At 40.9% G+C, this 17,553-nt stretch overlaps 1 protein-coding gene across 3 annotated transcripts in view; it reads left to right on the forward strand.

Moving 5' to 3' along the window:
• The first annotated feature begins 10,861 nt into the window (after window positions 1–10,861).
• NQO2 (N-ribosyldihydronicotinamide:quinone dehydrogenase 2) overlaps window positions 10,862–17,553 on the forward strand; it is a 59,269-nt gene continuing 52,577 nt past the window's right edge. Inside the window, exon 1 of one of the 3 annotated variants that reach the window (XR_013277597.1) lies at window positions 10,862–11,309. Coding sequence is in view for 2 of the 3 variants with exons in the window: in XM_077492110.1 (XP_077348236.1) it covers window positions 11,303–11,309 (7 nt within the window). In the remaining variant the exon portion in view is untranslated. The remainder of the gene's footprint in view (window positions 11,310–17,553) is intronic. The other 2 variants (XM_077492110.1, XM_077492109.1) reach the window with 2 other exon arrangements.

Below are 17,553 nucleotides of genomic sequence, written 5' to 3' on the forward strand. Positions count from 1 at the left end.
TGGCAATTGATAAAATGTCCAAATTCTCATCTTCTTTAATGGGATAATAATGAAGCTGCTTTGCATGTAATTATACCAAATGTATTTTAACAGGTATTTGTTTTGTACGATCTGAAAATCACGAATCAACTCTCACCAAACTTCTACTAACATGAAATTAACAGAAGGGGCCCAATGGGTGGCGCTTGAAATATGAACTTCCTCTTTATACTCTCATAGTACGTCATTACGTTCGTGTTTGTCAAACGACAATTTGCAGATAGTATGCTAGACAAAATCCTGCACACGCCCTTTTGACAAATCAGATGCTCTGTTGTCCAACTTTCAGACCTTGTGTACGAGGCTTAATTCTACAAAATCCGAGGTGCAGGTGCATTTTTCTTTATAACGTATTTCCATTCGTTTGCCATTCAGAATGAATGTCTCAAAAGCATCACACTGCAACACACATATGTCCATTACTGCAACCTACATCTTCTGATCGACCTCTGTACAACCAGCCTGTTGTAAAATGTTAAACAAGTAGAGAGGCGCCTCTAGGTGCAGTAGTTAAAATACCAAATTTGTTAGGCTACAAATTGTGCACTCACATTTAAGAGAAGAATAGCAGGCTTTGTATACAAGTTTCCATGGACGTTTCCCCCCAAAATGGAATCTGGCCATCTGATCAAGCTGTTCGTTAGTTGTTGTGCTTCCGAACGTTGGAAATGCCGGCTTGCGGAAGAACGGCCTCAGAAGGAGGCTTGGGACACAGCGTTCAGTCGGCTCCAGGGGATTGGACTAAATCATACATCATTAGAATTTGGATTTTTATCATTAAAATCTCATATTTATATTTTATATAAGTTAATACATTGGGAGATATTTACAGTGCCGATTCAGAATTGTGCGCCTATACTTGCTATGTTGTAAAATGTTCACTCGATAAGTGATGTCAGCTATAGCGGTGGTGATGAGTGTATTATGAAGGCAGGGAAGCCTCCCTGCTGTAAGAATTAAAAATGTCTCCACGGGAGGGATTCCCCCATCCACCTCGAATTTGTGGATGGGAGAATCATTTCATTTTCTCAACCCGCTGGTTGAATGAAAGAAAATGAATCATGTATCATGCCTTGGGCAGGCTATATATTTACTGTAGAAGGTTTCACTTACCAGAAGCCTACACATGTAGTAATGTCATCCTAGTCGTCACAATGGCACCTTCACACTGCAGCCACAAAATGCATTACTTAGTAAGAAAGTAAATCTACTTTTAATTAAGCATCATCCTAATAACTGTTGTCAGTCTAGTGCTGGTGATATCATTAAAGAGTTAATCTCTGATTTTTCACTTCAAATGTATATCATTTAAAAAAAAAAATTATCAACCACTAAAATTTCCCTTTACACACTTCAATGGCATTAGGTGTGGTTTATTACTCAACCATTACCCTCACACACAGGTAAATGTAATACCAAAGGTCACACCAAAGGATTCTACCTGTGCTATAATTGAAAGATGCAAATTTGGTTGTTAAAGTGCATAAAATGAGTTTGTATTGTGGGTGGTATTGGCACGAGTGGGGACAATGTTACATAACAAGAATGGAAAGTGAAATCAGGAAGCAGATAAGCGTGTGGGAGAGATTGATGTCCTTGATGCGTGAGTATAATCAGATCTTCTTAAATGCTGTGATTTCTAATTTTTACATACGCAGCACACCAAGAGGAAGTAGGTGAAATGTTTCGAAAGGTGTTTTCTAGTTCCTTCTGCTCTAGAAGTGTTTCTTCCACTGTTACACCCAGATGGTTTGATAAGCACCAGATGTCCTTCCTGGTTAGCATCTGTTTGCCTAATTTTCCTTTGCAACTATAAATACTTAAAGACAATAATTGTGTAATGAAAGGCAAGGAATTAACTTTGAGAGAAATATATATAAAAAAAAATCACAATGGCTTTAATGGCTTTAATAAAGCGGGTTCTAAACTTTTTGAGATTTGTTGTTTACAAGTTAAAATATTTTTTTTTTTTCGCTGGAAAAAGGAAAATTGTATCAAACTTAGCATAATTTTCCTATCCTGGTGCCTATCCATGGCAGCATACCTGTGATAGAGCTACATCTCTACTCCTCCTTTAGGACTAGTGAATAGCATAAATTAAAGGGCATTGCCCCCACATTCTTCGTAATATAGAGTATAAAATAAAATACCTTTAAAATAAAATACAGAGGGTCGGAGTTTATGCTGCCAAGGATAGGTACCAGGAAAGGAAAATGAGGGTAAGTATGATACCATTTTCCATTTTCCTGGTGCCTCCATGGCAGCATACCTGTGATAAATAACTAGCTCACACAGGTGGGTTTTAATGCTTTAATGAAACAAAAACTTTAATTAGACTGAACTCTAGCCCCGGGATCAATACGATAATGTTAGAGGATCGTGTGCCGAGAAGACCAAGTGGCGGCCCTACATACTGTTTCAAGAGAAACATTTGCCCTCGCTGCCCAAGATGCTGATACAGTTCTTGTTGAATGAGCGTCCACCTGAGCCGGAGGATCCAAGTTCTTCACCCTGTAAGCTTTTTGTATTAATTTGACAAACCAAGAGGCCAAGGTTCTGGGTGAAGCCTCCCTTCCTCAGTTCTTGCCTCATGAGATGATGAGAAGTCTGTCAGAGTTCCTAAAATGCGATGTGGCTTCCAAGTAGACCCTGAGGACTTTGGAGATATCTAACTCATGACAGGAGCTTGATTCTGGGCCAGAAAAGACTGGTAATGCCCATGGTTCAGATAGATTTGCAGTTGAGGTGACTTTAGTTGTGAACCCTCAGAGAAGGTGAAGTTCTACCCTGTCTGGAAGAAAGGAAATGTGTTCATCTCCTTTTGGTCTTTTGGTCCGTTTCAGGTCCAAATTCAGCCAAAAATTCGAGCTGAAATAGGACCTGAAACAGTGAACCAGGACGCACCAGACCCCTGCTTGTGGCTCATATGTGAACCCAGCCTTCGATAAAATAGCTCTTATCAATACCATGTCATTGATATTGATTTAAAGCAGATGTGCAAACTAAAGGAAAACCTGAAAACACACACTTACACATAATCAAAGTAATTACACTTACCCACTCCCACTTCTGGCTCAGACCACCATGGCAAACTGAGCCAGAAGTTTGGCCCCCTCCTTCTCCCGCAGTCTTCTGGGATACATCACAGACTACAGGACCATGCGACTCACGCATGCGCAGTAGGAAACTTGTGGAGCTGCAAGGCTTCACTTCCTGTTTCCTTTACTATGGAAGGCAGTGACTGCACCCAAAGCCAATTGATGAATCAGCTTGGGTGAGGACATTGCGAGATCCCTGTACAGGTAAGTGTCGTTATATTAAAAGTCAGCAGTTACAGTATTTGTAGATGCTGACTTTTCATTGTTTTCCGAAGGAACCTGGAGCTCCTCTTTGAATACAAATAGTTTGATGTTAATTTGGGTTACAGAATATCTCTCACCTAGACTACATACATAGCATGAATTTGCAACAATCCATTTAAGCCCCACTCTAGGCAAAAGCTTCTTAAGGCTCTTCCCTCTTACCCTAGACATTTTGGTTTCCATACCTCATGAATCTAGCTATACACACCTTAGTCCCCATCGGTTAGGGGACTGCTAATCCAGCATTGCAATGTAAACCTCAGACGAGTCCCCTCGCCTCCCTTCTGCTGACATCAGTCTTCTCCTCAATCCTTAAAGAACCCTGCAACAATCAATCCAATCCAAAGACCCAACCAGAACAATAGAAGAGTAGAAGACTTGTTGCTAGAGCATTGTGTGATTACAGCTAGATGTACGTAAAAAGGGGCTTTTAGATAAGGTTATTCACTTTTTAGTATAGTGAGAAGCGAGCAGGGGGGGGAATGGAGAAATCAGTTCCTTTATATGCAGCCACCCACTAGCGATCGGCCCTGTTGTTCCGCCACCGGGCTAGGAGGAAAGGGCCCTGTCCCGGGGTCAGTGGGGCAGTTCATGGTTTCTTGCATTGGGGTTCTGAAGGTTCTAGTTATGTCACTTTATTCAACATCAGGATGTACACTGTATCATGATCATGCTCAGGACCCCCTGCAACTCGACATTGCTGCAACATTCATCTGGAGGTATCTTTATTAATAACTACAGTATAATGTATATACCCAGGTATATGTGCACAATTCCACCAGGACTCCTGTTGGGCCTTTTGCTGTTATTACCTCTTTGTACATTGGATGCATGTACTATTAATAATCTTTTTAATATATAAAGCTTGTATTATATCCATACTGGTGTGTATCTAGTGTGTATACGTATGGTTAGTGCATAACTCCCAACTGTCCCTGATTTGGAGCAATGTCCCTCTGTCCCTCTCTCCCCCTCATTTGTCCCTTATTTTGGTCTGATATATATATAGTTGTATACAAAATGCACTTTTTATCTTTTAAAATGTGTTTCCCAGTGCTAAACCTTTCATCTAATTTTAAATTGCTGCAATATAAAGGAATAGTAGTGGTAAAAAAATGTCCTTGTGGATCTAATTAACCTTTTTTTTTTTTTTGGTTAATTCTCCTTTAAGGGTGTGTGGCAGGGGGCGTATCCTATGCCTACATACCTTTGTTAGTAGGTGTCCCTCATTCCCATCTCAAAATGTTGGGAGGTATGTTAGTGTAATATGCTGGTTGCAGTAGCTTCTCTGCATCAAATTATTTTGATTAGGTTACTGGTTAGTTTCCCAGGAAAGGAATCCCCTCTGTCCTGGGTGGATGCAGGGCCAGTACAAGGCAGGGGCGGAAGGGGAAGATGCCCTGGGCGGTACAATTTTCTATAGGAGAGGGGGCGCAAGTGAAGTCCCGGCAATGTGCTTCAAACCTGTGTCATTATACACACTAGCCAGTGCCGCTGTACCCAAAAAATTGTCTGTAAGTATGCATCTGGCACAACAAGCCCTGGCTTCACCTCCCTTCCCTGTCAGCTTCACTGTTCACACCCCCCACGGAGTCCCGGCCAGTGGCGTGAGGAGGCAGGGTGGGAGGACTCAGAAGAGTGCAGAGCTGTGACCGCGCTGCAACCTAGAGGAGCCGAAGAGCCGAGGAACCTGGCTCTAGCTGGAAGTGGAAAGCAGTGTGGGTTGGAGGCGGGCATCTCCGAGCCGTGATCCCGGTCCCCTTCAGCAGCGGTAACTCTACAGCTAGCTGGCGCACAGGCAAATTTAGAAATCGGCTCCTCCTCAGCTTTGACAACATGAGGAGGAACCTGCATCTGAGGTCCGTGTGTGTGTGTGTGAGGAAAGCTGCTGCCAAGCTGAGGGAAGGGAGAGCTGCACTGAGGACACAAGCAGAGCAATGAGAGTATTTGTTGGGAGAAAATGATTTCTTCTAGGTGGGAGCGATGTGGGGAGGGGGGGGGGTGTATTTGTATTCTTCCCCAAGACGGAAGAAGACCACCGGAGCTGCCTAATAAATTATTTTAAAAACTTGTGTTGTTTTTATTTACACTTTTTTTACCAGGTGAATGGATAGGGGTACATCGTACCCCATACTCATTCACATAGGGTGGGGGGCCGGTATCTGGGGGCCCCCTTATTAAAGGGAGCTCCCGGATTCTGATAAGCCCCCCGCCCGCAGACCCCGACAACCAATGGCCAGGGTTGTCGGGAAGAGGCCCTTGTCCTCATCAACATGTGGACAAGGTGCTTTGAGGTGGGGGGGCCGCAGGGCCCCCCTTCCCCAAAGCACCCCCCCATGTTGAGGGCACGCGGCATGGTATGGCTCAGGAGGGGGGGCACTCGCTCGTCCCCACCCCCTTTCCTGGCCGGCCGGGCTATGTGCTCGCATAAGGTTCTGCTATGGGCTTTGGGGGGACCCCCACACCGTTTTTTGGGCATAGGGCTTCCACTTTAAGTCCATACCAGGTGACGGGAATAGCGAGGTGTCAATCTCGCTGATGGAGGCGGCGACATTGACTTCCTTCGCTAGTCCCATCTACCTGGAGCCACGTTCAAAATGAATGGATTTTACTCTAGGTGTAGGCAAGTCCATTAATTTCAAAAGTCCGGTGAACTAGCACACAGACGGGCGAATTGCCTGCCGGACTGCCGAGTCCAGCGGACAATTTTGAGTCAAGACTTCTTTCTAAGTCTGCCGGACTTTTCGGAACAAAAAGTCCGCCGGAGCCCACACATGGGCAGATAGTCCGATCATGTGTACGCGGCATGACAGGTTTACAGGCCTGTGTGTGTGTATTCTTTGTCTCTGTATTCTGTGTGTCTGTATTCTGTGGGTGTGTATTCTGTGTGTCTGTATTCTGGGGGTGTGTATTCTGTGTGTCTGTATTCTGTGTGTCTGTATACTGTGTGTGTGTGTGTGTGTGTATTCTGTGTATATATTCTGTCTGTGTATTTGTGTGTGTGTATTCTGTGTGTCTGTATTCTGTGTATATATTCTGTGTGTCTGTATTCTGTGCTTCTGTATTCTGTGTGTGTGTATTCTGTGTTTATATTCTGTGTGTCTGTATTCTGTGTGTCTGTATTCTGTGTGTCTGTATTCTGTCTGTGTGTATTCTGTCTGTGTGTATTCTGTCTGTGTGTATTCTGTGTGTGTATTCTGTGTGTGTATTCTCTGCGTCTGTATTCCGTGTGTCTGTATTCCGTGTGTCTGTATTCTGTGTGTCTGTATTCTGTGTGTGTATTCTGTGTGTCTGCATTCTGTGTGTGTGTTCTGTGTGTCTGTATTCTGTGTGTCTGTATTCTGTCTGTGTGTATTCTGTCTGTGTGTATTCTGTCTGTGTGTATTCTGTGTGTGTATTCTGTGTGTGTATTCTCTGTGTCTGTATTCCGTGTGTCTGTATTCCGTGTGTCTGTATTCTGTGTGTCTGTATTCTGTGTGTGTATTCTGTGTGTCTGCATTCTGTGTGTGTGTTCTGTGTGTCTGTATTCTGTGTGTCTGTATTCTGTCTGTGTGTATTCTGTCTGTGTGTATTCTGTCTGTGTGTATTCTGTGTGTGTATTCTGTGTGTGTATTCTCTGTGTCTGTATTCCGTGTGTCTGTATTCCGTGTGTCTGTATTCTGTGTGTCTGTATTCTGTGTGTGTATTCTGTGTGTCTGCATTCTGTGTGTGTGTTCTGTGTGTCTGTATTCTGTGTGTGTGTCTATTCTGTCTGTTTATATTCTGTGTCTGTATTCTGTGTGTGTATTCTCTGTGTTTGTATTCTGTGTGAGTATTCTATGTGTCTGTATTATGTGTATGTATTCTGTGTGTCTATATTCTGTGTGTGTGTATTCTGTGTGTTTGTATTCTGTGTGTGTGTATTCTGTGTGCCTGTATTCTATGTGTGTATTCTGTGTGTGTATTCTGTGTGTTTTGTATTCTGTGTGTGTGTATTCTATGTGTCTGTATTCCTGGGCAGCCAAGTAAGACAGTTTGCAAAGTTCAAAAATAGATTTGTCATTAAAGATAGGACAGATTTTCACTCTAAACAGATGCATAAATAAAGTGCCATCGAACCACCCAAAAATTTAATATACTGCAGTTTACTAATTCAGAGATGAGGTGGCTGCATTTGTTTTCATTTCCTGTAGGTTTTTTCCCCCCTTTATTTCACCTGGTGATCCAGCTAGTAACAGGATGTCTTAAGCCCCATACACACTATCAGATTTTCTGCTGATTCTTGTCTTCAGTTTTACCAAAACCATGTAGTGCAAGGGCCTGCCTGATTGCATACAAATTGAAACTCCTAACGTTTGACCTCATACTGTGTTTGGGACTTTAGGATGTCTGCGTTCTGGATAAAGTAGTAAAGCAGGCACCTTCGGACAGCAGCATTGTCAGTCTGGGAAAAGTGTAGTGTAAAGCCTTGTACACACGATCAGATTTTCAGTAGGGAATTGCGTGATGACAAACTGTTTGCCTAAAATCCGACCATTAGTACGTTCCATCAGACAATTGTTGTCCAACTTTTCGCCAACAAATGTTAGATGGCAGGCTAGTATATTTTCGGCGGACAATGGTCTGTTGTCAGATTTTCCTATCGTGTGTACACAAGTCTGTCACACAAAAGTCCAAAGTACAAACACGCATGCTCAGTCGGAATCAATGCTCACCAAACACGACATTAGCAGAATGTGCCTAAAGGGTGGCGCTCAAGCTGAAATTCCACATAGTACTTCACTACGTTCGTGTTTGTTGGCCAGCAATTGTGTACCATTTGTATGCAAGACAAGTCTGATGCTCTTTTGGCCCACAATCCAATTGTGTGTACAAGGCTTTAGGCTAGCAGATTTAGATGGACGTGACTAAGAAATTGAAGCTGCAAATGAGCTAATGCTGTATAAGCAGTTACAGCTGTAGTCCATTCTGTAGCTCTGGTGGGAAAAGAACTGTGTCTGTGCGGCATAGGAGACTTTTACACAGGCACAGTTTAGAGACTGCACTTATGTTATTGTGGGACTGTGCAGCCGCTGTCAAGCCTGCCCTCCACCGAATAAGGGTGCACATAGGAGGAGGACTGCAACGATTGTGGGAAGTGTAATTCTGACAAACTGATCTGTCTTAACCACTTTCAGACCGGACCATTTTGCTGTCTTAAGACCAGACCACTTTTTGCGATTCGGCACTGCGTCGCTTTAACTGACAATTGCGTGGTCGTGCGACGTGGCTCCCAAGCAAAATTGACGTCCTTTTTTTCCCACAAATAGAGCTTTCTTTTGGTGGTATTTGATCACCCCTGCGGTTTTTATTTTTTGCGCTATAAACAAAAATAGAGTGACAATTTTGAAAAAAAACACATAATTTTTTACTTTTTGTTATAATAAATATCCCCCAAAAATATCTAAAAAAAACAAATTTTTCCCCTCAGTTTAGGCCGATACGTATTCTTCTACATATTTTTGGTAAAAAAAATTGCAATAATCGATTATTGATTGGTTTGCGCAAAAGTTATAGCGTTTACAAAATAGGGGATAGTTTTATGGAATTTTTATTAATATTTTTTTTTTACTAGTAATGGCGGCGATCAGTGATTTCTATTGTGACTGCGACATTGTGGCGGACACATCGAACATTTTTGACACGTTTTTGGAACCATATTCATTGATACAGCAATCAATGCTATACAAATGCATTGATTCCTGTGTAAATGACACCGGCAGTGAAGGGGTTAACCAGGGGGTGGCAGTGTAGGGGTTAAGTGTTCCTAGGGGCGTGTTACTAACTGTGGGGGGCTGGGCTTTGTGTTAGTGAACACTGATCTCTGCTCCAATCACAAGCGTCACTTGTTGCTAGGCAGAATAGGGAGATGCTGTTTGCAACAACATCTCCCCGTTCAGCCGCCCCATGAGACAGACGATCGCGGGTATACCCGCGGCAATCGAGTCCATGGGACCCGCGACCGGACTCACGGGAGAAGAGAGGAAAAAAACCTACAGGAAATGGCAGGGCGGCATTTAAAAATGGACGTACCTGTACGCCAATATGCCTGCCCGTGCCATTCTGCTGGCGTGCATCGGTCGGGAACTGGTTAATGAGCTGAAAAGAGGAGACTGCCAATCTCACAAGACACTGAGGCAAAGAGAGAGGATGATTCCCTGCCCTTTTCCTGGGCAGAGAAGAAGTGTAAAAGCTGTTTCTGAAAAGACTGATAGCAGGTTTGGCTGCCAGCGGACTTCTCATGGCTGTATTTGTGGGAGAGAGAGCAACATCAAAGGACAGGCCCCTTACCTTAAGAGAAGTCCATTTTCCAAACAAAAATAAAAAATCACACAAATTTCGCCTTCTGTTGGGGATTGGTCAGGGTCCTCTGAAAACTCCAGCTAGCTTTTTCTAGTCTCCTCCAAACTGTTTCTGGAGTCTTCTCCCAGTTTCCAGATAGCAGGACGAGTCACCAGAGAAGCTGCTGATGAGTCATCCAGCCTACCTGAGTCACTCAAACCCTGACCCAGAAAAATACACAGGCTTGGCTGCCAACCAAGCCTGAACATTTACCTACACCAACACAAAAACCTTAGCACTCTAGCAACACAATAATTTAAAAATGAACAAAAAAAATAAAGTTTTGAGTTTAGCAAAAAGGGTACTGTGAAAACTAACTATACAGTAGTTAAAAAAAAAAAAATCATCAAACAAGTTCTCTTTTCTCTTGTTTGTTGATTTATACAGTTAAAAAGTAGTTCTGAGTATAGAGCAGTCAAGCAAATATTGTTAAAACACTGTAGAATATGGTTCATGGTACGACATCAGGTGTAGTGGACTGTCACTGAAGATGGGACCCTACATGGCCCTGTAATGTTAAAATATTGGTGTATGTTTCCCTACTCTTACATTCAAGTTGGAACAATATTAGTAGAGTGCATGAAGAAAAAATGTATTTTGTTTCATTTCGGATTTGTTCGTTAAGGTATTCTTTTTGTTTTTACGAACATTGTTGAATAATAGAGCTTATCCCAAAAAAAAAAGGCGTCATCATTAATGGGTGTCTAGGACCACATGGCGACTCCGTACAGCACTAGTCTTCTATCTGCCGGTAAGGTGGGAATCCTGTTTGTTCAGTTGAATGCAGATGTGCCAGGTTGTGCTATGATCTGCAGTCTGTGCTCAAATTTGGTTAGTACAAAAAGCGGCAACACGACTCTTTCGCTGGTTCATCATCTTATTACAAAACAATGCGAGCACAAAGCGTAGTTGAAAGGCCTTTGGCCTCATTCTTTTGTTTTGAGGGATTATGCTATTTTAAGTGTTTATTTAATACATTCCAAAAAGCTGAAAATTCCCAATGACTGAATAGAAGTATTCGCTTCAGGGATTATATTAGACCCTTAACCTTTTTTTTTTGTTGCTGCTGATTTGTATTACAAAGGATTGTACAACCCTGAGCTGTTAACCTCTTGGGCCGTGGAAGGCCTGCACAATTTCAAGCTCTGCCCTGTCTTTGCTAGTTGCCATGATCACCACCAGCTACTCACAGAAGTTCTCACATAAAGGACAGGAACTAATGAACGCTGCTCTTGTTTCCTAGGGAATATGTTTCAGCAAGTGGACAGCACTAAAGAAAATCCCGATGGTATGGTACTCTTTCGAAATGAATGAGTGACTCAGCCAATGCCTCGTGACTTTGTCCGTACTACCGATGCTCTGCCGATGAAGCTCATTTTATGTGAAGTTTAACCTGGATTGTTGGTCAGCTATTGCAGAGAGAAGACATATTTAAAAGCATTATTACATTTCATAAAACATCATTTGAAGCTGTTATTTGAGCACAGAGATTATTCAGGAGATTTGCATCCTATAAGCACACTGAAAAAGAAATCTCAATAATGCCAGGTATGTACATTTTTTCAGCATGTACATATTTTTGTTGTCTTAATAACTTGCTCCAGAAGGTCTACCCCGAAAAGGTAAGTTGGATGACATTGAGCACTAATATAATTTGCTTTGTCATTACCACAAGAGGCATATGGCATTTGCAGCCTCATTATACAAGCACATTGTACTTGTTGGAAAACTACTGTATCTGAGCACTACAAATCAAAAATGCTGTTTAATTCAGTTTTAATATTCAAAGTAAACTCACTCATCCATCCATGTCTCCATGTTTTATTTTGTTGAAAAATCACTTTAAAAAACACCTCCCTAGCATTTTTAGCCATGGCCATCTTGAGTAAGGGCAGATGATTCAGGTAGCATTTACTTCCTGCATTTCTTTTGTTAATGCAGGCAGGAGGGTTTGTTTAACTGAGAAATCCCCTCCTCCAAAGTAAAAATAAGACTTGTGGGATGTATGACATCATTTTGGCTTAGTCCAGAAACCAGAAAGCAACTGAAGAAATGTATATAAAAAAAAAAAATTTAAATATATTTTTTACTCTTCTTCAATGCAGTCACATGACTTGCACAAAAAAGGTAAATAAATGAATGCGCTAAATCGCAGTGAACAAAATTAAAACAGTATACAGCAGCTACATACAAATGTGACAAAACTCATAAATGTGATAAAAGAAAAAATGTAGCGCTAAAAAGTGAAATCAAATAGTGCATAAACACAAATAAGAGTCCACAAAAAGTCCCTCTTAAACAGTGATGAGTCACCAAGGCTCAGAAAGCAATCCTGGAGAAGGGGGATCAGTGGTCAGCTTCTGCTAGATGGAATAATGACATCCACAACAATCGGAAGACCAAATACTCTTACCAGAGTTGGTGGACCTGTATGTCAGCGACACCAGATCTTAAAGGCATGAAGCAATGACCGCTTGGAAGGGACTAGCTGTATAGGATCTCTCGCCGTCAGAAGTCATCTGGAAGATTCGACAGTCCACAGCTCGAGTTCCCGGTAAATCGAGATGTATGTTTCTCCGGTCACTCAAAAAGCCCAGGGCAAGAAACATATAAAAAACAAACTCCCAATGGTGTAATTCTGAGAGTGCAAAATGGCCTTTTATTTGCAAAAAATGCCAAATATACAAATAGTAATAAAAAATAAAAATAGTGATCAGATAATTTTTTTATAAAAATAAAAATAAAAATAGTGATCACATAAATTTTAAAGCAATATGAGAAGCGTACGAAGCTGCTTTGTACACTTCCCATATTGCTTTTAAATTTATGTGATCACTATTTTTATTTTTATTACTATTTGTATATTTGGCATTTTTTGCAAATAAAAGGCCATTTTGCACTCTCAGAATTACACCATTGAGAGTTTGTTTGTATGTTTTTTATATGTTACTTGCCCTTTGGGCTTTTGAGTGGCTGGAGAAACATACATCTCGATTTACCGGGAGCTTGAGCTGTGGACTGTCGAATCTTCCAGATGACTTCTGACGGCGAGAGATCCTATACAGCTAGTCCCTTCCAAGCGATCATCGTTTCATGCCTTTAAGATCTGGTGTTGCTGACATACAGGTCCACCAACTCTGTTAAGAGTATTTCGTCTTCCTCGATTGTTGTGGATGTCATTATTCCATCTAGCAGAAGCTGACCACTGATCCCCCTTCTCCAGGTTTGCTTTCTGAGCCCTGGTGGCCCATCACTGTTTAGGAGGGACTTTTTGTGGACTCTTATTTGTGTTTTTGCACTATTTGATTTCACTTTTTAGCGCGACATTTTTTCCTTTATCACATGACTTGCACAGCTCTGGCTTCTCTGTGTAGCTGTGCAAACCCAATAAGGAGGCTATATTCAAAGAGCAGAGACGTCACCTGCCAGTTTCCTAAATTGTATCCATTGTTGGCATTCCCTCCCATAAGCTTCTCACTAGGGCTGAAACAACTAATCGATTAATCGACAACTAATCCATTATGAAAATAGTTGTCAACTATTTTCATAATCGATTAATCGGCCAGCCGATTTGTTGGCCTGCATACAGAATGCATTATTTGTTTACATATCAGGAAATACAGTGAAGCACACATACAGCTCAGTACCCCATCCTTACATGTCAGTAAGTGCCTGAGAACTTGTAAATGTGTGGGGAGCAATTCCTCATGGGACATGTAGTCCTAGACAGGAAGTGAGTGGTTCTAAAGGCAGGAGTTTTTTTACCTTGCTAAAGGGGAACTCTATACTATACTTTTCAGCTTGCTATTGATCCACTCTGATGGCAGGAGGAGCCAGAAGCGTTGGCGGGGGACCCCAGAAGAGGAGAATCAGGGCTGCTCTGTGTAAAACCATTGCGTATTTGGAAAGGGTCAGGGACTTTTTTTCAACACAAAACGGTGCTTTTTTTTTGCTTGTTTGGTTCAATAGACTTCAATGGAGAAGCTGCAGAAAAGCATGTAGTGTGTTTTTGTTGCGATTTGCGTTTTTTATTCTGCCCAACAACAATTTGGCAAAAAAAAAGCATAAAGAATGCAAAATGCAAATCGCAGCATAGGTGTGAATAACATAGGTGTGAACCGAGCCTTATGCTTGCCATAAACGTATCGATTTTCAGACAAAAATATTCATCCAGAAAATATTTGTACATTCACTGAATGAAAGAATGTCATTTAAAAATGTCACTTGCTTTTAACATTCAGTTTTAAAATTCATGTAATTTCTGAATGAAAACCACATACACTGTCTGAAAACTCCTTTGACCAAGAAGTTTTCTGTTTCATTCCTTTGAATTTTCCCATCAAGTGGTCGAAAACAAGCATCGATCTGGCCCCACTAACAAAAGGAAAATCAAACAAATGTTCTTAAAAAATTTTTTTTTTTGAAGGAAGACATTGTTTTTGTATGGCCAGCATAAGTGACAGAAGGCGCAGGGAGCTTTTATCAAGCCACCTGCGTCTGTCGTACATATTATATTACAGTTCTGTCTGAAAATCGGAAAAACAGTCTTTTCATTTTTTTTTAAATAAAAAATGTGATCTGAGTCTGACATTTACCAAATATAACCTCTAATGCCCTGTACACACAAAGTTTAGAACTGGATCTAAAATTTTCCGACAACAAAATCCGATCGTTTAAATTCCAATCGTTTGTAGACAAATCCGACGCACAAAGTGCCATGCATGCTCAGAATAAATTACGAGACGAAAGCTATTGTTTATAGTCCCGACGTACATGTTGTACGTCACCTCGTTCTGTACGATCAGATTTTCCGAGAACTTTGTGCGACCGTGTGTATGCAAAACAAGTTTGGGCCAAAATCCGTCGGAAAAAATCAGACGGATTTTGTAGTCGGAATGTTCAACCGTGTGTACAGGGCATAACAGTATATACAGTATATCGCTTCTGTCTGTTATTCTCAGAGTGGATTAGAGATTATGCTCCCTAACTATATTGTCGGTTATTTATATTTACAGTACCATTGCATATAGATATTTAAGAATAAATTATCTTTTTTTTAAACTTTACATATTAACTAAATTATACACCACACTTTTTTTAAGGTATTTATCCGATTAATCAAAACAATAATCGGCCAACTAATCGATTATAAAAATAATAGTTAATTGTAGCCCTGCTTCTCACTGACACAGGGGGGCCATAGCTGTGCAATCCCATAAACGCACTGACAAAGTTTAATAAAAGTATATAAAATGAGATTTGTACAGTTTGCAGCATGTGTATAAGCAGGGGGAGGACGGTGTTATAAACATTGATGGTGGACTTTTCTATTACTTTAAATGGAATAAAAGCAAGTCAGAAAGGTTCTTTACAATACAGTACAATAAGCCTGTAGTAAGGTTTCTCAACCAGGGTTCCATGGTGCCCTAAGGTTCCTCCAGAGGTTTCCAGGGGTTCCTTAAGCAATTGGCAATCGTTGCCTCTTAAATAAGTTCTCACTGACACCCTTGATCTTTTTAGCTATCTGTAAGGGGGTAATTCTTCCCAATGACCACAAGTGTAAGGAGCAGTCTTGCCAGTGACCATCACACTAATATATCATGAGTTGAAGTTATAGTAATTTTTAGCAGGGGTTCCCTGAGATTTGAAAGTTGCTTCAAGGGTTACTCTGTGTTGAAAAAGTTGAGAAAGGCAGATGTAGTGTCCCTACAGAAAATACAGTATAAGCTAAGGCTTGTGGCAGAACAGCTCCGCCCCTTCAAAGCTTTACTGGGGTCCCCAAAGTTCATGTGCTACTACTAAATGTATGAGGGTTGGTATTTCTATTTACCCATCTCAAGACACTTCTGACCCAGATAGAAATGTCTAGACTTGGTGATAAGTCACTCAGGCTCTAAACACTGAACTGGGAGATGGAAGAGCAGGTGTGGATAATCCTCATAGTCAGAAGCTGGGGTTTTCTGTGGGCTACAACAAGCGCTCTGGAGAGGACAACTCTGATACACTAAAGGTATGTCACCTGATGATGCCTTCTATGTAAACCCCAGGCTTTTGGGTTTATAGTTTACAACTACTACTGGGTTAGTTTAAAGTAGATTTTCAACCAAAACATTTCTTTAGTTGTTGATAAGTTGAGGAAGGATTATAACCTCCATCAGTTGTTTGTAACCTTGTTTGGGAAACTTTCTGTTTTGTCACTAGGACAGAAAATGAGAAGAACGTCTCAAACCAATAGAGCAAAAAAAAAAAAAAAATCAGGATTTACTGTGCCCATTGGTGAGATTTTATTTTTGTCAGCAGAACTGGAAGGAGGGGGGGATTTTTCTAATGTTCACACAGAAAAACTATTCAAAACTGAAATAAAATACAGCTGCAACTCACTTTTAAACCTTGTGTATACAGGCTAAGATGATGTACTGTAGATACTCATCCAACCCCAGGTCATGCTAGTCTTAGAAATTCTTTGGGGGACTCCAGGAGACCCATCAGGGGAGTAGTGTTAAACAATAACTGCTCAGGTTATATCGAAGTCTAGAAGAAAGAGGATGGGGCAAGTAGGATTTTCCCGGTACTGTCACAGGACATTACAACAACATTGTATGTAAAATAAACTTTATTGATTTTAAGCAATCATTTAAAAAAATTGCATATTAATTTCATAATAAGTGGTCGTACTACCTCTATTAGGGTTCAACTAAGAATGACAATTATCTCCGATCACCATATGAATATTACAGATCAGCATGTTTTGGAGGTTCCCCGCTTCTTCAGGAGAGCAAAATAGGAAAACAGAAGAATTAAACTGAAAAGAATGCTAGAATATGTGAATATACAAATAACAACTATTAAAAGCAGTGATACATATCACATATTTTCTATGGGTGTTATAAGCATTGTAGATAGGATAACTACCTTAGAGGCTGAAATGGCAAACTAATGATGCATTAATGTCAAAGACAACCCTGGGCGAGCATGGGAGCATGTCCAGAGGGATCCTGTGGAAACTAGGTGGTATTATTATACTTAATATATAGTTACGTTTAATTTAATTACCATCAATCCAACTATTAGTTAGGATAGATGACCAATAAAGATGGCAGCTTAAAACATGCATACCAAACTTGCTGAACAACAAACTTCAGCAAGATCACAAATGATAAATAAGCGGTGGGTCAGATGGAACACGGCGGAGTCTGGTTATATTGAAATATTAAGTCCAATTTGTATATCTTCAATAAAGTCAACAAAGATAAAAAAAGACACCGCTGTAATATCTAAAACTGAATATATAAGCAAGTATGTAAATGAAAACTAATAACCATTCGGGCATGTAATATTACAAGTAATCACTAGATGGCGCCTAAAGCACAGTGAACAAGGTATATATGTAATTTACCAAAGTTGAGAAATCTAAAAATTATTTTCCAGCAGGTGAAAATAGTGTTCACAATAGGACCAGCTATATTCATCCTAGGGTAGGTCCTTAGTAAAATAGATGTATAATATCAGAAAAACATACTCTACAAAGAGTCCTATAATTGCACACAACATGTAAACCAGCATACACCCAAACATTAAGATCTACCTGAAGGAGAAATCCAGTCACTGGCATTCACCGCCATGTGTCAAAAAAAAAATGTGTACTAAATTGGAGCCTCCTATAATGCTCAGACTCCACGCGCTCAGCCAGCCCTGCAGCTGGCTGATGATGTAACAGAGCCCAATACCCGATCATGCATGCGCCAACGATAATGGCCACCCTGTTTCTTCTAGACTAGGGGAGTAGTGTTAA

The sequence above is a fragment of the Lithobates pipiens genome, unplaced genomic scaffold (assembly GCF_037356315.1).
Source record: "Lithobates pipiens isolate NorthernLeopardFrog02 unplaced genomic scaffold, aLitPip1_a1.2 Scaffold_19, whole genome shotgun sequence".
In the NCBI taxonomy this organism is placed as follows: Eukaryota; Metazoa; Chordata; class Amphibia; order Anura; family Ranidae; genus Lithobates; species Lithobates pipiens.